The following is an 18,988-nucleotide window of genomic DNA, read 5'->3' as shown; positions in this document are numbered from 1 at the left end:
AAAAAAAAAAGTATCTCTTGTTAGATTCCTTTTAATAAATCAACTTTCTTACTTACAAATTATGATCGATAATTAAAGTAAATAAACCATTTAATGCTAATAAGCTCACTGCTCCACCCACATTATAAGAATCAGTCAAGAAATCCATCAATAATTTAGGTTCAGTCAAATGAGGTAAGATACGCTTATGTAAGATTAATAAAATCTTCTTGTACATTTCTTCAGTCAAAGGTAGCTTAAAGAAAGTAAGCCAACAATCAGAGAAACCACGCTTGTGTATGTTAAGTTGAAGAAGAGGATGCTTTCTCTTTTTTTTCGTTTTCTCATTCTTATCTTCTGTTTGTGCTTCTTCCACTTCTGAATCTGATAACAATCCTTCATCACCTAATATGTCATCCATCTTTTTATTTTTGTTGGATTTAGTTTCATATCTATTAGGATTCACTGTCCAAAATTCATTGATCTCTGAGGCCTCTGTTGGCATAGTACGAATGCTTTCAAGAATTGTAAATACGTTGCTAGCCATTAAATGAAGATCCTCTTGCTCTTCTGAAAGTTTGAGCCTTTTATTTTCATTGGTATCCTTTGACTTTTTCGTCATTTCTTTAGTATCTTTATATGCATGTTCCATAATTTCACTATAATACAGTCACAAGTTTTAACACATACAATCATCTTTATACTTTTTTCTTCAACTTACGCTGCATCTTTAAAAAAATAATGTCTTAAATCGTCATAAACATTTAAATATTTGTCAACCAGTTCTTTACGTAAATGTTCATTAAAATTAGTATTCGTGATAATCTCTTTCACCACAAGACCATACACATTGTTTGCAAAGTGATAGGCACCACTCGAGTTCATTGTATTTTCGGATTCAGATTTGATGATGCCCATCAAAATATTCAAAGCAGGCAACTGAAGACCGGGCTCATCGCTTTCCAATAAGCTTCTTAAGTATGACACATAATCAGTGTATTGCTCTCGGAGCCAGAGTTGAACTTTGACTTTAGCTGAAGATTCATCGATAGTTTTAGGTTTACGCAAATCTCCTTTCATCAATAAAGTTGTAAACACACGATTAAGTGAGTGAATAGCTGCATGTGCAATTTGAGGATTGCTGCTTTTACAATAGTTGAAAATGTCAACAATGTTATTTAAATTCGACTTGTCACTGAGACTAGCTTCTAATTGTCTAATCTTTTGACGGACTTCTTTAAAAGTTTCAGTCTTTAGAGAAAAAAAAATAATGTATGTTAAAAAAAAGTGAATATAGTATTTTAACTAATTCTTACAGAAAAGTTATTTCCTCTTTTTCTCTTGATTGGTTGAGGCATGTATATTAAATTTAACTAGAAAGATAATGGATGATTGAAGATCTAGTGAAAAAAAAAAAAAAAAAAAAAAAAATCAACATAAAACAAAAAACAAAAAATTCAAAATAAGCCACTTCGACTGTGTTTAAAATAGTATACTGTTATTACTTATAATGGAAGGTCATTGTCGTATGTCATTAGACAACAAAATAACATAAAATTACAAGGTATAAATGTACATGTTATACGTAATAGATATATATTTGTATGAACGAGTTTTTTGTAACATGACAGCTTATTCATTCTCTCTCCCTCCTTTTTTTTTGTTAGAGTAAAAGAGAGAATATGTATATATCGAGTCTTATGAATATATAAATAAATACTACTCACAGTGAGATCGTCATGTACAATAGTTTCAGTATGTTTACTTGGTATTATTTCAATACATTTGTTTATAAACTAGATTTGGAAAGTTTAATCGAAGATATAGGAGATGGGATCTTCTATATTCATAAACATTTGTGTATTTTTATAGAAGGTTGAGCCTATTCGGAGACATTAAATGATGTGAGTCTTTGCTCGTTCATGGTGTCTTGCTTAAGCAAGTTTTTTAATAGCATGATTTGGTAGCATAATTTTTGTAAATTATATAGAGAATAGCTATAGAATAGAGTTCTGAATATAGAGTGTAAGCAAAAATATAGGATAAAAGACTTCATATATGACCATTCGAACTTTCTGTAAAGGAAACCCTAACGATAGAAGATACTATATTTAGTTAAAGCAAGCGACTTTCTAAATTCACATCTTACTCATCTCATGTATTGAAACACTTTACGTAGTAACTAAGTTTTTTTTTCTATTTTGAAAGGATATGTACCTGACCAAATCATACTTTTAAGTTTTATTCTCATGATATCATATATATATGCATTTATATAAAAAATGAGAAATTTGGCATTTAACAGTATTTTTCTCACAAGTACAACAACATTATTTTTTGCTTTAAAGTATACAGTTTAATATAAAAAGCTAGTCCAAATCAAGTGTGTGTGTGTGTGTGTGTGTAAGAAAAGAAAAGAAAAGAAAATAAAATAAAAGAAAAAAAAAAAGGTAGCAAGTTAAATATCATAAACGTCATATACATAAATAAAAGAACACATGAATAATAGAATGTACATAAGAAGCTATTCCTTTTCACCTGTATTTAGATATCACCGAAAAATTTCTTCAAGACACCATCCACGTTATCAACAGCTTCAGATAATTTTTTCTTCAAATCCTTTTCACCAGAATCATTGTTAATAAGTAAATTAGGTGTATCATCAGGAATTTTATCCAAGATACCCTTAGTTGCTAATTTAAGGATCTTTTCTTTCATTTGTTTAGGTGTAACTGCTTCTTCTTCAAGACTTAAAAAGTAAGCAGCAAGACCGGCAACATGAGGTGATGCCATTGAAGTACCAGAGATCGTATTTGTTGCATATTTACTTCCTCTCCAGACAGAAAGAATATTTAAACCAGGAGCAAAGACATCCACACATGGGCCATAGTTAGAAAAGTAAGCTCTTTCATCTGCAATCGTGGATGCACCTACTGTAATCGCATTCTCTGCTGCTGCTGGAGAATAATTACAAGCATCACGGTTATCGTTACCAGCCGCAACCGCAAAAATGATACCAGCATCTACAGCACCATTGACAGCGGCATCTAAAGAAGGTGATTTACCTCCACCTAAACTCATGTTAGCTACAGCTCCTTTGTATTTCTTGTTACTCTTTCTGGCTGCAGAGGCTTCCTTCAGATGAGCTGTTGTAGCCCAGTCAACACCACGAACGACATCACTCATAGTACCACTACCATTCGATCTCAAGACCTTAACAGCTACAGGTTGTGCTTTCTTGGCAATACCATATCTTTTGCCTGCAATAGTACCAGCACAATGAGAGCCATGACCATTACCATCCATATCATCATCACCATTAGGTACAGTATGACCCCAAATAGCACGACCTTCAAAATCAACATGATCGACATTGACACCTGTATCAATCACATAGACTTTTACACCTTCACCACCATGAGAATTGTATTCATATTGTTGATAATTCTTAAATGTTAAAGGATCCTTATGAGATACACGAGAGAGACCCCAAGGAGCATTACGTTGTAATTCATTAGCATATACCATAGAATCATGTTCAATAAAGGCAACCTATTACATTATAAATGATGAACACTATAATCCAAGTAGTCTATATATATATGTGTGTGTGGAGGGGAACAAAGGATAATTATAATAAATAGTCTTACATCATCTGATTGACGAATTGCTTCTAATATTTGTTTATCAAATTTACCCGAGTAACCTTTAAGATAAGGGGTATCATAAACATGACGAATACCAGCCTTTGTAATGTGAGGATTTAACCAATCTTCATCCTTGATTTGAATAGAACTAGTAAGGGCGCTAATCCATTCAGCATGTTCTTTTATTTCATGAGATTTTAAATCATTTTTAAGGACAACAATATAAGAATCTTGAATCACTTCTGCTTCAGGAGATACATACAAAGGTGCTAAAACATTGTCAGGAGCTTGATAAAAAAGTGGCTTTGCATTTGTTAAAGTAGCTACTAATAATGCAGTTGCAATAAGACTAAGCTTCATCATATATGTATATATGTGTATATAAATATATATATATATATATATATAAAAAAAAAGGAAAAAGAATGATAAAAATAAACAAAAAAAAAAAAAAAAAAAAAAAAAAAAAAAAAATTAAATAAATTTATAGCTTTATTTTCAATGTACGATAAGAAGAACAAATGACCTGAAACAGAATAATGCGTGTTACACGCTCCACAGTAAAATAAATGAAAGCCGTTGATTTGTTATTGTTGTCATCATACTTTGCATAAATTAATTGATCATTTATTTTTTCCATAAAAAGAATAGAAATAAATACAAAGACCAATTAAAGTTCCAACTGCTGACAACTCTTCTCCTTTTTATACAATGGCCCTTTATATATAAACTTGGTACTGTTCGAGTCAGAGATCAGAAAGAAAAAGGATAAAGTCAATAGTAGTTAAAATGATAAAGTGAACAAGGCATGTATATAAATATACATCTATATATTTATATACAAGCTCCTGCTATTTAGAGATAACGGTTATAGCTATCAATAGAATGTGAATTATCAAGATAAAAGAGGAAAACTTGATATAAAAGAAGATTTGGTTTCCCTTTTAAATATATATCTTTAAGTGTAAAACAGTTGATATTTAATAGAAATAGAACTATCCTATTACAGACGGTAATGATTTTATGAAAAAAAAAAAGGGTAGCTTACTATTCATCTGTTAAAATGTCGTCTTCGCAACTTATTTTTTTTTTTTAGTGTAGGAATTTTAATAATCATGAAATTACTACGTACACACCATAAATTACGTAAAAAATATTCATTTGATGAGATACTTTTATTTCTGATCATAAACACACACACACACACACACACACAGCAGAAAATTATATGATAGCGATATGTGATATGCTATAGAATACAAGCTTATGCTATAATAGATGATAATAGAATAATGTAACATTGTGAATAATGTAAATGCATACACACACACACATATATATATATATATATGTATATGTATATGTTAATATGATATTATTATTTTATAGTAGTGCTTTCAAGTATTACATGTGGATTTATCAAAAGATCGACTTTATATTCATAAAATTTGTATGACAATAAACTAAAGAAAAAAAAAACTCCGTTTAACTATTATACCACGTATTTGATATACTTTTGCACGTTCCCCTTCTCTCTCTCCCCCCCCTTTTTTTCAGTCTTTTTTTTTTAAAAAAAATTATTATATAATAATAATTTCTATCATGCTAAATAAGAAAAAGAAAACAAAATTAGTAATACAGAAACAAAATAGTTTGAAACAACCCTACATTGGCGTCATTGAGAACCTCATCATGTACCATTCAGAAAATAATTCAAATAATAGTTTAATATCGGTAATAAGTCAATAAAGGGGCTTTATTGCCCATGCTGAATTTTATTTTATTTTTTTTTATCCAATCACAGATGTTTACATTATTTGTAGAGGAGCCATCAAGATATTTAATTTTAATACGATTTTATGAAGATTTTCAAGAATTTGATAAAAGAGTATATTTCCTTTTTTATTATATGTATTATATTATACATGGATTTAACTATTTTTTTTTCTTTGAATGATAAGATTAAACATTACTTGAAGGAATCCAAGTTATGTTTACCAAAATTGCAACAGAATGAAATATTACAACCTAATTTATCAAGTCGACAAAGAAACCATAGTTTTAGACAAAAAGTATTACAAAGTCTTTCAATAATAAAGAACAAATCTATCATGACTAGAGTACAGACTGCTATCAGTAATGCAGATAAAATAGAAAAGTATTTACGTCATTGTATAGACGATTCTAATATTCAATCCTGTTCCCTTCTTAAAGACTTTCTTCAACCTCAAAGAGAAGAAGATAAGGTGATCTTGAAAGACGATTGTCCTCAGGTTCAAAGGATGTTACAAACAACTAGACATGATGCTATACAACAACAATTGAAAGAATCTTGCCAACCTATAATTAATGACAGTATTCATGTTTCTTTAATAGAGAATATAAAAGGTGTCCATCCTCTTGACAAGACTTCAGTACATTCATCTTCAAACTTACCGCAACTTCAAATTCCATCTTTACAGGATAATATGAGGGTACTTAAAAATGACTCTTCTTTATCTTCTTGCACCTCAGAAACACCTGTAACTATTCAAGACTTTCAACTCATTAAAGTGATTGGAAAAGGCTGTATGGGAAAGGTAAAGTCTCCTCCTCCTCACACTCTAATAGTAGTGTACATATGTATACATGTATATATTACTTGCTATTTGGTATAAATAAAAACAAAAAATAAAAAATGATGTTATATTAGGTACTTTTGGTTCGACATCGAAGGACATCCCGGTTATTAGCCTTAAAAGCGATTAGTAAAAAAGCTGTGATTGAACAAAGTCAGATAATACATATTCGAACAGAACAACAAATCTTGGCTGATATTGCATCTATTCATCATCCCTTTTTAATTAAACTTCATTATTCATTTCAAGATATGAATCAATTATTTCTTGTACTTGATTATCATGTAGGAGGTGATTTGGCAACGCAACTTAAAATTCATTATACCTTGACTCCCGAAAGGTGTAGGTTTTATGCAGCCGAAATTATTCTGGGTATACAAGAATTACACAGTTTAGGAATAATATATAGGTAAGCATATATATATATATATATATATATATATATATAATGAAGGAATAAGATTGATTTTCATTTTCATTTTAAAGAGACCTCAAGCCTGAAAATATTTTATTATCAGCAGAGGGTCATGTTGTCTTAACAGATTTTGGCCTCTCTAAACAATTCTATGGCAGTCCAAATGCTAAGGAACAGAGAGCAGATACATTTTGTGGAACTGCAGAATATCTTGCTCCAGAAATACTGAATGAACAACCTTATTCTTATGAGGTTGACTATTGGAGTTTTGGTACAATTCTTTATGAAATGTTGATTGGAGTTACGCCATTTTGGGCAGAAAATCGTGATGAAATGTATCGTCGTATCCGCGAAGATCCACTTCAGTTCCCTGAATTTATTGATATTGAAACAGCTAACTTTATTGCCCATCTTTTAAAACGTGATCCACAGCGTAGATTAGGATATAGTCATCTAATTGAAGAGGGAGCTACTCGGGTCCGTTCTGATCCTTATTTTAATTATATTGATTGGCAGCTTATCTATACGAAACGAATCAAACCACCTTATGTACCTAACCTATGCTCAGAGACAGATCTTAGTCTTTTTGATCACGAATTTTTACTCTTGACACCACGTCTTTCACCTGTTGAAAGTGACTATCATCCAAGCCAAACTTTAGATCCCGTCTTTGAAGGTTATTCATATATTAATTGTGAAAACTGTCCACCAGATTCACCTCCTTCTGAAGTTTATTCCTTATCCGAACCACCACCCATTACATTGCTGGATACAATGATACCTGATAGTAATATGAACGATACAAGATATTATGTATATAACGAAAGTGATGTAATAATACCTTATGACGATTGTATTGAGAGCGTTAATGAAGAAGAAGAAGATGATGATGATGCAATTTATATTTCTGATTTTATTCGTCATCGTGATAGTAGTGGTTTATTTCCTCTAGATGACGAAACTGATTCACACCATGATCCACCCAGACCTTCTAGACCTGTTTTTTCACTGAAAGAATAACAGATTATAATAAGGAGACACTAATTTAATAACAACCTATAGTAACAATAGCATTATCCACTTTTTTGTTCAGTTCAATAATTTATATTTACACTAATCACTTTTTATTACTTTATATCGTTCACTCATAATAACATGATTTATTTACATTTAGAGCAGGCCTCAAAAAGAAAAAAAAAGATCCTATAGTTAAATTAATTCATAACATACAAACAATAATAATAAAAGACAATTTGAGATATTAGTTCATTATTTACACAAAAAGAAGAGTGTTTCTCTCTCTCTCTCACTCACACTCTCTTTTTCTTTAGTTTATTAATGTTTTAAAAGAGTAATATGTAGGTATTAAAATTTACAAGGAATGTTCCAGTATAGACATATAAATTTGTTCATAGGCTGGTATAACTACCAATTCTTACGTTGCCAACGATTATCATATTTTTGATTCAAAGCGATTAATTTTACTTGTTCGCCATCTTTAATTTCTTGCCATGGATGAGGATTTGATTTAGAATTCCTATATTATAAGTGAGTATCAAAGTTGTATTTATTCATCTCCTTTTTTTTACCAAACTACATCAGGGGCTCTCATAGCACGAGCACCAAAGTAAGCTGCACCAGAAAGAGCAAAAGTCAAGATCCCAACAATAGGATAAATTTCAGGCTTTTTAGCAGAAATTTTAAGGAAATTTGAAAGTGCAGTCATTTTCTGTATCTATTTTGATGTGAGTTTAAGTATTGAAAAAAAAAAGGCCCATTTATAGCTTTTCTAATTGTATTTATATATGGATGTAAACTTGAAAAAATAAAAATCATACCACGAAAATAATCATTTACGTATGTTCCTGAATTTTACTGCTTAACTTGTCTATTGTATGTCGAATGATTTAACATTCGTTGGTGGCCTGATATTTATTTAAACTCAGTCGTTTTTATTATTATTATTATTATTATTATTACTATAGCAATAAACAACAACAAAAGGAAATGACTTTATTGGTAGAATTTATAAACTATAATCTTCATCACCTAAAATTTCAATTGCATTATCCTCTTCACTTGATGATAGAATAGGGCTTTTGGGTATAATAAAAGATGACTTTACTTTATGCTTCTTCTTATCTTGTAATTCTAGTCCTTCTTCTTCATTTACATCATTTAAAAATTCATCTAGTTCGTTTTCATTATTCCCTAAATCAAGTCTTTCTAGTGTTGACGAAATGGTATCTTCATCTGTATTTACATTCATGCTATGATCTACATATAAAGTCAATAACTCTTTGTATTTCTTATTTATCGTTTGTTTGCTTACAAGAATAGAGTGAAGACACCTCTGTTTCTCTTCTTCTCCTATAATCTTCAAGTTCAGCATTAAAATTGGCTTCATAAAGCTCTAATCGTTTCTTTTTTTGAAGTTCATCATATTCCTCATATCTTTGTCTTAGCATATTTTCTCGTTCTTGTAGTAATCGTCTATCACAGGCCTTTTATTTCAAGTAATTATTTTTATTTGGGCGTTCTTGTTCTTACCTCTTTTTACTTATTTCTTTCATAAATTCTTTTTCTTCAGTTTCTTTCCATATTTCAAATTGTTGTTTTTCATAGTCTATGGATGCTCTATCGATTTCGTCTTCCAATTTTGAAAGTATATCCATTAACTTGACTATATTAAACATGTTTTTTTTTAGTTTGTATTGTAAGCATATTATATATAAAATAATTACCTGCTGAATTTTGAATCATGTCAAGATTTGTATGCATTTCTTTTAAATCGTGTTGGACATTTTCCATCGATTCACAAACTTTATAATGTAATTCACCATTTTTTTGTAATTGTCTTAGTTTCACATTAGCCATCTAATATAGCCATGTCATTATTCAACTGCTTGTATCTATTTATATATATTTTTTTATTCTCTCCCAACCTGTGCTTTTTCAAAGTTTGTTTGATTTGCTTCATGTATATCAGTCCATTTGTTATGTATTGTATTAATGAGTTGGCTTGTTGCTTCTAACTGAGTTAATGATAGATCGGATGTATTAGAAGTGGATGTTTTATCACTACAGATATAATTAAATAAGTGTATAATGCTCTTTTTTTTTTTTTTTTTTTTTTTTTTTTTTCTTTTTTCAATCTGCTTTATTTACTTTGAATTTTGACGATTAAAGAACGAATTCAAATTTTGGAATTCATTTCGAAGTGTACCTAGTCTAAACAAACATAAGAATCACATAAAATAAATGACTTTACTACCTTTCAATGCCTTTATTCCAATCTGTATCATTGATTCTATCATGAATTGAATAACGTGAACACTATTATTATCAACTAAAAGTTTTATATTTTCTACTACCTAACAGACTCAGTTAAAGAACGAATGTTAAGTGAAGTATTAGGAAATATATTTTTAAATTGTTGAAACATTCAAAATAGTTTATAATCGACAATAAATAAGTAAATGATATAAGCACACTTTGAATCTATTTGAGTTCATTACTGATAAATATACGTGACTTTGCATTATTTATTTTATTTTATTTATTTATTTATTTTATTTATTTCCTTTTTTTTTTTATTTTTACTTGGAAATAAAAGTGAATAGTAGACTGCTGTGTTGAGCTGCTGTTATTCTTCCATTGCTGTTATTGTATATTTCTTTTTTTTTTTTTTCTTTTCAAGAATAGAAATTATTAACTTTAAAGAAAAACAAATTTTATCATAAAAGTAGTTGTTTATTCATATTCTCATTATTTATCATTATTTAATTGCTTAATTTTTATGCGTTTATTATTATAGGCTGCAATAATATACGCGTATAATAGCTTTTTTATTTATTTATTTTTTACTCTTTTTCTCCACAATTAAATAAAATTTATATTATTTTATTTTTTATTTTTATTTTTTTTATTTTTATTTTTATTTCTTTCTTTCTTTCTTTCTTTCTTTTATTTATTTAACTAATTGACATGGTTGATTTCTCACAAATATTTAAAGCAACATATTCAGGAGTTCCTGTTTATGAAATGAACTGCAAAGGTGTTGCTGTGATGCGTAGAAGATCTGATTCTTATTTAAATGCAACACAAATATTAAAAGTAGCTGATTTTGATAAACCACAACGTACTCGTATTTTGGAAAGAGAAGTTCAAACAGGTGAACATGAAAAAGTGCAAGGAGGCTATGGAAAATACCAAGGTAGTGTATATATGTATATATATGTTCAATGTACTATTTTTATAATCTTGTTTTTTTTTTTACCTCATTAGGCACTTGGGTCCCATTTGAGCGTGGTAAAGCACTTGCAGAATTATATGAAGTTGATGATGTATTAGCTCCTATACTTCAATTTGTAAAAGGTGATGAAAGTCCTCCATTAGCACCAAAGCATGTTACTGCTGCTACTGTACGGCCACGAAAAGCGCGTGATACGTCAACTGCCACAACGACAACTCGAATTAGAAAACGGGTTAAACATTTTGATGAAGATGTACCGGATATTGAAATGCAAAATACATCTCGATTGACTAATGCAGCAGCAGCAGCAGCAACGACGACAACAACAACAGCAACAGCAACAGCAACAACAACAGCAACAGCAACAACAGCAACAATACCATTGGTAAAAAATGAAGATCACACACCAATTGCTTCTTCTCCTCTAGCTAACACTACGACAACAAAACGAACGAAAATGAAGAAAGAATCTAAAGAAAAGACGAATACAACCCTCAGATCACATCATTTAAAAGCAGATTCAAGTACTCTCAACCCAGATAAAAAATCAGCACTTCATATGAAACAAGAGGAAGATACACAAAGGACAAAGGAGGAGGATGCTGAAGAAGATGACCCTGAAATGATTGGAAAGCCATATGCCCAACGTTTACTTCAGTATTTCATGTCAAATAAAACAACCGTTCCCACTCTCCTAAGTCGACCTCCACATGATCTCGATTTAAACGTAATTATTGACGATGAAGGTCATACTAGTCTTCATTGGGCGGCTGCTATGGCTCGTATTAAGATTGTGAAAACACTCTTAGACAATGGAGCTGATGCTTATCGTGTTAATTATAAGGGTCAGACCGCTCTCATGCGTTCTGTATTATTTACCAACAATTTTGATATGAAGACCTTTGATGCCCTGCTTGATCTCTTACGTACCACCATTTTTAATATTGATAAAAAGGATCAAACCGTCTTTCATCACACAGCAGCCATGTCAGACTGGAAGGGTAAAGTCTATGCCTCGCGTTATTATATGGAATGTTTAATCAACAAACTTAAAAGCAATCAATCTGAATTGATTTCTATTTTAAATGTACAAGATACGAATGGTGATACAGCATTGACGATTGCAGCCAAGATTGGTAATAGACGATTGATCAAACTCATGATAGATGCAGGTGCTAGTACAGAGATTGCAAATGAACAAGGTATGACACCTCGAGACTACTTTAGTGAAATTGAGAAAAATACGATAAGGGCATCACCTCCTTTAGTATCGGCTTCATCATCACCCAGTGAGATGAATACGACTATTTTGAATGAAACTGATACACGTGAGCTATTAAGATCGAAGGTAGATGCTATGTTTAGAAACGTCATGAGCAATCCTAACCATGCACAACCTATATCAGAGGTATTTGATGAGTTTGCTGAGAGTTATGAAAGAGATCTTGTGAATAAGGAGAAAATGATTGAAAAAAAGAAAATTGAATTAGATTTACACAGAAAGCGGTTAGAAGAGACAAAGCGTGCGTTAAATTCGATAGCATTCGATCATATTGAAGTGAATGCTCTTTTAAAAAGGATAGATAATGAAGGTAAAGCGTTAGAAACAAAATATCGAAAATGGCTTCAATATAGTCAAAAGCAAACGATACACATGCTTGAAGAAGATTATCATCATCAACAAAAAGAGGAAAAGCCGCCTTCCCCACCTCAGCAATACACTATTCAAGGATTACAAGATAAAGCTACTGAACTAAGCAATGAGTTGAAAGAGTTGCAAACATCGAGAAAGAAAATAATGAATAAATTGATTGAATTGCAATGTCAATTGCCACCAAAGAAATATCAAGATTATAAGCGATTAATCTCTACTAGTTGTAATGTTGCATATGAAAATGTCGATATGATGTTGGCGCCACTTTTAGCATCATTTGATAATGAAACAACGATTCATGATGAGCCATTACAGCAACAATAAGAAGAAGAACGTTATTACGTATATAGTATACATATTCCCTTTATATTTTTTTTTTATTTTTTTTTGGTTTTCTTGTTTAGTATCTTTTAGTTCCTATTATAACACATTTATATAATAAACCATGTGTATATAGATTGTGAATATATATATATATTTATATTTATAGATAGGGAGATTGCCAAATGTGTAAATAGTACAACAGTATTACATTGTAACAAAAGCAAACGAATTTATAAGATAAGAATTAACAAGACATGTATATATAAATCGAGACATATAACAAAAAAAAGGGGGAAGGGAGTAAGCCTTTTAACTGCCATTCTTATCACAAGAGATGATCCAACTATTTTATCGCCAATGATAAGGACTATGTATATTAAATTGAATTATAAGCCAACTGTCTTTTCTTTAAGCTATCTGAATAGAATTTATTATTCCAAACCAGACATGTACGTTGCAATAATGATTTAAAGCAACATGTAAAGTATTTTTAGTATTAAAAAAAAAAAAAAAAAAGATGATATACATTATTTATTTTTTTAAAAAGAAGACTTGGATGATATATCCTCTTCTGTTATTGTATTAAATGACCATGTTGAGTTATTCTTTTTTTCCACATAATAGACTTTGATTGTTCAATATTTATTCAAGTTCTTCTGGAGCATATTTGTTAACAAATTCAGTTATATCCTCTGATAATTCCTTTCGCATAGAGCGAATAATTTCTCCTGCTTCAGGATTCCTCATTGCTAAAATTAAAGGGTTTATAGAGCTATATACAATACGTAAATAGTGAGTTCATAAAAGGAAAAAAAAAAAGTGATTATTTTTCTATTTACTTGTAAATATCTAAACCAGTGTCACCTAGTCGCATTAATAGATAATGTAAAATAGGTTGAATGACCCACACTATACCAGATCTGATTAATTTTGTACGCAATGTTGTTGTTACTCTAGAGCGTCTCTTGAAGAGATAGAGAAAATAAATGAACGCATAAAAGGCATAAAGTGTAGGTGCTGCAAAAGCAACTACAATCACTTTCCATGATGCGAGAACATCTTTACCAGAAAGTTTGACAGAAGAATTAGCCAAGGCCTCTACAGATGTATATATATATATAAATGATATCATTAGCATATCCAGCTTGTTATTTATTAAACAAACAAAAAGATTATAACTTACCTCTCTGTTTCCTTTTACTTATATAGTTTGTAATCCAAATTAGAGGTAAATTAGAGATCAAACTGTATATATAATAAATGAATGAAAAGGTGAATAAGTATGTAAATAATATACTTTACGTAGGAGTGCCTAAGCCGATCATAACCGTTAACTTGATGATCCGTTTAAATAATTCTACAAAGCCTTCCATAGCTGTCATATTTAATTTTTCTACTTGATGATCTCTAATCCCGAAAAACCTCAACATGCTATTGTACTGTTTCACCTTCTGTATAATAACTTGGAAATGAACAGGATCATTCTTTGATAGTCTAGGCCATAAATGAATGAAGAGACGATTTAATTGAACAACTTGGTCGATACTAGTACTAGTATTCCTTTTCGTTTTATAAAGACGTCTTACTGTCTGTATAATCATCAGTGTATCATAATCAGGCGTATTCAAAGTAATAGCTTTAAATGCTTTATCACTTTGATCCAAGAGCTTTGTTATAGCTTCTCGTTTATGCTGACCTCCTAAATTATAGTTTTCTACTTCAGAAGGCTGAATGGAGATAGGTTTACCGAATGAAACGACAGCACGAGATCTGAAACGATCAGGATGGAAATAGTTGAGTCCTATTATTTTTGATTATAAAAAAAAAAGAGAAGAAAGGAAAAAAAAAGAAAAAAAAAAAAAAAAAAAAGAAAGAAAGTGTTGTTCTTGTTTATAATTCAATCTTACCAACAGGGACAATTTTAAGATTTAACGTAGGATTGGCTGCCAATGTGCCTAATGCCATAATAGCAAAGCCAGCTATTATATATTAAACAGCAAATCAGCAACTTTCCCCTTCTTTTTTTTTTTTTTTCTTATTAATTCAGAATTCATCATCTATTATTTATACCTTTTAAGGGTAGCATTTCTGATCTATCATGACTTCCACCTTCTGGGAAAATAGTAATACATTTTTGATTATTTAAATGATGATAAACTTCATCATAAACAACGGTTTGATCCAAATGAGGTACTATTTTAAAAGATGAAAAAGGAGCATCATCATTGTCAATGGCATGTGTAATTTCAAGTAAAGTGTCTGAAATGATACGACCCACATGGACTTTATCGTCGTTTTTACCAAATAGAATAAAGTCGCGAACATTGACTTCCGTTAAAAACTTTGTATCTTGACCTTCTATTTGATATGGAGGATGGTACTTTATTTTTCCTGTACCCAAGTTTATTCTATCTTGAGGTCTTACTACAGGAACTATTATATACTAAGTGATGAGTATATAATACTAATCTTTGTTCATCTTGTAATATTATTCATTACTAACTAGCATTTAATATTTTTCCTACATGACCGATAACAGGTTTCTGATAGGAAACATCAGCCATCAAAGCATAAGAAGGACGAGGATTGACGTTCATATAAACAATGCCATCAATGAATTGATTTGCATGAGGACCCACAATAAAGATACATGGGTCTGATGTCGGTACATTATGAATGTCTGTTATCTTTATTTCACGAAAAAATAGATGGGAAATGACTTTAAATAATCCTCGAAAGCCAACATAAGTGTATATAGAGAATTCAAACATGTATATGTATATATATCAAATTTAAAATAGATATGGACATGTATATTATTGTATAGAATTACATGTTATACAGAGAATCAAAAGACACAAAGATGAAAAAGGAACTTCACGTGAAAAGTAATACATGCTCACAGGCTTCAATAAAAAAGGAAAATGTAGTTTAATACAACATAATCTGCCTGTCTGTCTGTCTGCCTGCCTGCCTTTAACCCCACAAAAATGATAGAACAGACTTTATTTCTAATAAACGAAATCATTAACGGGAATACGTAATTCTTACTAAATATATAAAATAAATATATTTATATTAGTTACTGCCCAAATATGTATTATATGAATATGAATATATTTGTATTTATTTATATATTCTTAGATTGTATCATATAGCTGTCAATGATTTTTTTTTTTTTTTTTGGAAGCAGACATGTCTTGGCTGGTTATTGATTAGTGGTTAACCCATGTCTTGACCTATACCACTATTACATAATAATAATTATTATCATTCTCTGTAAGGAACTTTTTAACAACTACTTTTAACTCATGACTACTATTCATATAATACTACGCTTGTGGCATACATAAAGGCTTACCCTGCTTGTATAGCTTTCCTTTCCTTTCATTTAATTTCATTCACAAAAAAAAAAGCTTCCTCTGTCTTCTTCTTCCTTTCCTTATTGTAGTAGTAATAGTAGCAGCTACTAAACATGGATTAAATCTAATAATAAATAGGCGAATAAAATAAATGAAAACAGCGGTTATTAAATATGTGATTTTCTAAATTCTGAAATCGGGCTATTATCCTCTTTATTATTCCCTTTCCCTTTCTCTTTCTCTCTCTTTTCCTATTTATTTATTTATTTATATATATATATTTTTTTTATTTAAAGTGAAAAAATGCCAAATATATCAATTGCAACAGAAAAGCCTAGTTTGAATCGTACAAAATATACAATGGAAGATGGTACGATTGTTAATACAACAGACCGTATTTGCACAGGTAAGTTTTATTTTTATTTATTTTTATTTTATTTTTTTTTTTATTTCTTGTTAGTGATACAATGATTATGCTGAATAAATATCAATAAAAGAAATTGAGCCACCTGCTTTTAAGAAGCCAATAGATGAAGAGTTATGGTCAAAGGAGCGTCCTGGTTTACCTGATTTAGGATTCTTAAGAGAACATTTACGTCGAGAAGGTCGTTTGACAGAAGAACAAGCGCTTCAGATCCTGAATGCAACAAAGACACTTTTGAGAAAGGAACCTAATTTATTACGTATACCTGCACCTATTACTATCTGTGGTGACGTGCACGGACAATATTATGATCTTTTAAAGTTATTCGAAGTAGGGGGGGATCCTGCAGAGACTAGATATTTATTCTTAGGCGATTATGTAGATAGAGGCTATTTTTCAATTGAGGTTTGTTTACGTTTATATTTATATATGTATGCTTTTTTTTTCTTTCTTTCTTTCTTGCTTTTTTTCTTTTTAACCAAACTAATCTTTTTTTTTTCTCCCTCATGCAAGTGCGTACTTTACCTTTGGGCTCTTAAATTATGGTATCCAGATACTTTTTTTTTACTACGTGGAAATCATGAATGTCGTCATTTGACTGACTACTTTACATTTAAGTTGGAGTGTAAAAAATAGATGTTTATACATATTCATATTATGCAAAAAAAGAGTAAACTCTTCTATTTCTATTCTTCTTTTAATAGGTAAGACAAAATATTCTGAAAAGGTCTATGATGTTGTAATGGAATGCTTTGATAGTCTTCCATTAGCTGCCATTGTGAATGAACAATTCTTTTGTGTTCATGGTGGGTTATCACCAGAATTAAAGACTCTAAAAGACATTGAAGACGTAAGCTATGCTGTATTGTTGTTGTAATCTTATTTATTTATTTTAGTCATTTATGTGTTAGATTGACAGATTTCAAGAAACTCCGACATTTGGATTAATGTGTGATTTGCTATGGTCAGACCCATTTGAAGAATTTGATGCTGATGATTCACCTAAATTTGAACATAATCATGTTCGTGGATGTTCTTACTTTTACAGGTAATTTTATCCCTTTATTTAATAATCTGGAAGCAAAAAAAGAAAAAGAAAGAGAAAGAGAAAAAAGAAAAGAAAGAAATATGTAGAGCTTAATAGACCATGCATGCATTAACAAAAAAAATATATACAAATATATGAGACAATATTAAAATTCCCTTTTTTTTATTTATTTTTAATAGTTATCGAGCCGCTTGTAGCTTTTTGGACAAAAACAACCTTTTATCCGTCATTCGTGCACATGAAGCACAAGCAAATGGGTAATGAAAATAACCAACAAAAGTAATTAGTTACATATTAATTGATTTTATTTGATTGAAAAAAAAAAAAAAAAAAAAAAAAAAAAAGATATCGTATGTATCGTAAAAGTAAAACGACTGGATTCCCAGCATTGATGACCATTTTTTCTGCACCCAATTATATTGATGTATACAACAATAAAGCAGCTATTCTTAGATATGATGAAAATGTACTCAATATTCGTCAATTCAATTCTAGTCCTCATCCTTACTGGCTTCCCAAGTTTATGAACGTATTTGACTGGAGTTTACCTTTTGTTGGTGAAAAGAGTAAAGTATATAATTTTATAGAATAAATTTAGCATATTTTTTTTAACCTTTTTTTTTTTCACTTGATCCTAGTTACTTCTATGCTTTTGGCGTTATTAAATATTTGTTCACAAGAAGAATTAGCAGCCATTACAAACGAAGAAGAAGAAGAAAAGGACTCGAAATCACCTATCGTTATTCTACCTGATAATATATCACCAGAACAAAGACGACAAATCATTAAAAACAAAATTATGGCGATTGGTAAAATGTCCCGTACTTTCTCTGTTCTTCGAGAGAATTCAGAGTTGGTAATGGAACTTAAGAGTTTATCCAATACGGGTAAATTACCTACAGGTACATTAGGACTTGGTTCAGAGGGTATCAGAAAAGGTATAATACTATCTATCAATATGTATATATTGTTTTATTCATCTTTTTTTTTTCTCTATATATAAAATTAGCTATTACTACATTTGAAGAAGCAAGACGCTCAGATATTGAAAATGAACGTTTACCTCCTGCTTCTCGTGAAAGTATGGACGCTATTCACCGTGAAGTGACTCATTCAAAGTTAAGAGATGCCTTGGATGAAGAGGATGAAGATTTAAGTCGTATGGCAGATGTTATTGCATCTGTTCCAGACCGTAAACATCGTATATCAAAATCATAACAAATTTAAATAGAAGACATATAAATAACATTTATTAATATTAT

At 30.3% G+C, this 18,988-nt stretch overlaps 8 protein-coding genes across 8 annotated transcripts; 3 read left to right on the top strand and 5 right to left on the bottom strand.

Moving 5' to 3' along the window:
- Positions 1-52: 52 nt before the first annotated feature.
- On the bottom strand, positions 53-1,337 carry BX663DRAFT_533210 (uncharacterized protein; the record flags this gene model as incomplete). The annotated part of the gene is made up of 3 exons (XM_051530513.1): positions 53-638; positions 701-1,230; positions 1,296-1,337. The coding sequence occupies 3 exons, from the start codon at positions 1,335-1,337 to the stop codon at positions 53-55; spliced, it is 1,158 nt and encodes a 385-aa protein (XP_051378698.1).
- Positions 1,338-2,175: 838 nt separating this feature from the next.
- Positions 2,176-4,072, bottom strand: BX663DRAFT_479643 (serine protease 1). The gene is made up of 2 exons (XM_051524324.1): positions 3,630-4,072; positions 2,176-3,531 (listed from the first exon to the last, which is right to left on the bottom strand). The coding sequence occupies exons 1-2, from the start codon at positions 3,987-3,989 to the stop codon at positions 2,524-2,526; spliced, it is 1,368 nt and encodes a 455-aa protein (XP_051378697.1). The 5' UTR covers positions 3,990-4,072; the 3' UTR covers positions 2,176-2,523.
- A 1,358-nt stretch (positions 4,073-5,430) lies between these two features.
- BX663DRAFT_442596 (kinase-like domain-containing protein) lies at positions 5,431-7,679 on the top strand (the record flags this gene model as incomplete). Its single annotated transcript, XM_051523518.1, has 5 exons — positions 5,431-5,514; positions 5,588-6,016; positions 6,089-6,205; positions 6,319-6,653; positions 6,731-7,679. 5 exons carry the CDS (start codon positions 5,431-5,433, stop codon positions 7,677-7,679), a joined length of 1,914 nt encoding a protein of 637 aa, XP_051378696.1.
- Positions 7,680-7,920: 241 nt separating this feature from the next.
- Positions 7,921-8,469, bottom strand: BX663DRAFT_523833 (NADH-ubiquinone reductase complex 1 MLRQ subunit-domain-containing protein). The gene is made up of 2 exons (XM_051529563.1): positions 8,249-8,469; positions 7,921-8,196 (listed from the first exon to the last, which is right to left on the bottom strand). Exons 1-2 carry the CDS (start codon positions 8,383-8,385, stop codon positions 8,085-8,087), a joined length of 249 nt encoding a protein of 82 aa, XP_051378695.1. The 5' UTR covers positions 8,386-8,469; the 3' UTR covers positions 7,921-8,084.
- A 178-nt stretch (positions 8,470-8,647) lies between these two features.
- Positions 8,648-10,316, bottom strand: BX663DRAFT_523824 (uncharacterized protein). The gene is made up of 9 exons (XM_051529562.1): positions 10,263-10,316; positions 10,034-10,176; positions 9,934-9,969; positions 9,828-9,890; positions 9,605-9,740; positions 9,404-9,536; positions 9,210-9,342; positions 8,992-9,152; positions 8,648-8,936 (listed from the first exon to the last, which is right to left on the bottom strand). Exons 2-9 carry the CDS (start codon positions 10,102-10,104, stop codon positions 8,686-8,688), a joined length of 984 nt encoding a protein of 327 aa, XP_051378694.1. The 5' UTR covers positions 10,105-10,176; positions 10,263-10,316; the 3' UTR covers positions 8,648-8,685.
- Positions 10,317-10,599: 283 nt separating this feature from the next.
- On the top strand, positions 10,600-12,949 carry BX663DRAFT_523814 (uncharacterized protein). Its single transcript, XM_051529561.1, has 2 exons — positions 10,600-10,875; positions 10,947-12,949. The coding sequence occupies exons 1-2, from the start codon at positions 10,647-10,649 to the stop codon at positions 12,890-12,892; spliced, it is 2,175 nt and encodes a 724-aa protein (XP_051378693.1). The 5' UTR covers positions 10,600-10,646; the 3' UTR covers positions 12,893-12,949.
- An 85-nt stretch (positions 12,950-13,034) lies between these two features.
- Positions 13,035-15,966, bottom strand: BX663DRAFT_523811 (uncharacterized protein). Its single transcript, XM_051529560.1, has 8 exons — positions 15,396-15,966; positions 14,963-15,325; positions 14,800-14,871; positions 14,195-14,693; positions 14,076-14,137; positions 13,732-13,990; positions 13,419-13,664; positions 13,035-13,259 (listed from the first exon to the last, which is right to left on the bottom strand). Exons 1-7 carry the CDS (start codon positions 15,661-15,663, stop codon positions 13,535-13,537), a joined length of 1,653 nt encoding a protein of 550 aa, XP_051378692.1. The 5' UTR covers positions 15,664-15,966; the 3' UTR covers positions 13,035-13,259; positions 13,419-13,534.
- Positions 15,967-16,490: 524 nt separating this feature from the next.
- Positions 16,491-18,973, top strand: BX663DRAFT_523804 (serine/threonine-protein phosphatase 2B catalytic subunit A1). The gene is made up of 9 exons (XM_051529559.1): positions 16,491-16,660; positions 16,752-17,083; positions 17,192-17,303; positions 17,383-17,528; positions 17,590-17,726; positions 17,906-17,983; positions 18,072-18,292; positions 18,365-18,664; positions 18,736-18,973. The coding sequence occupies exons 1-9, from the start codon at positions 16,558-16,560 to the stop codon at positions 18,942-18,944; spliced, it is 1,638 nt and encodes a 545-aa protein (XP_051378691.1). The 5' UTR covers positions 16,491-16,557; the 3' UTR covers positions 18,945-18,973.
- The last annotated feature ends 15 nt before the right edge of the window (positions 18,974-18,988 follow it).

Source organism: Cokeromyces recurvatus, assembly GCF_025118155.1.
Source record: "Cokeromyces recurvatus strain NRRL 2243 chromosome Unknown BX663scaffold_37, whole genome shotgun sequence".
Taxonomy (NCBI): domain Eukaryota; kingdom Fungi; phylum Mucoromycota; class Mucoromycetes; order Mucorales; family Mucoraceae; genus Cokeromyces; species Cokeromyces recurvatus.
Note: the sequence above shows the minus strand (reverse complement) of the source record. Positions and strands in the feature narration are given on the sequence as shown.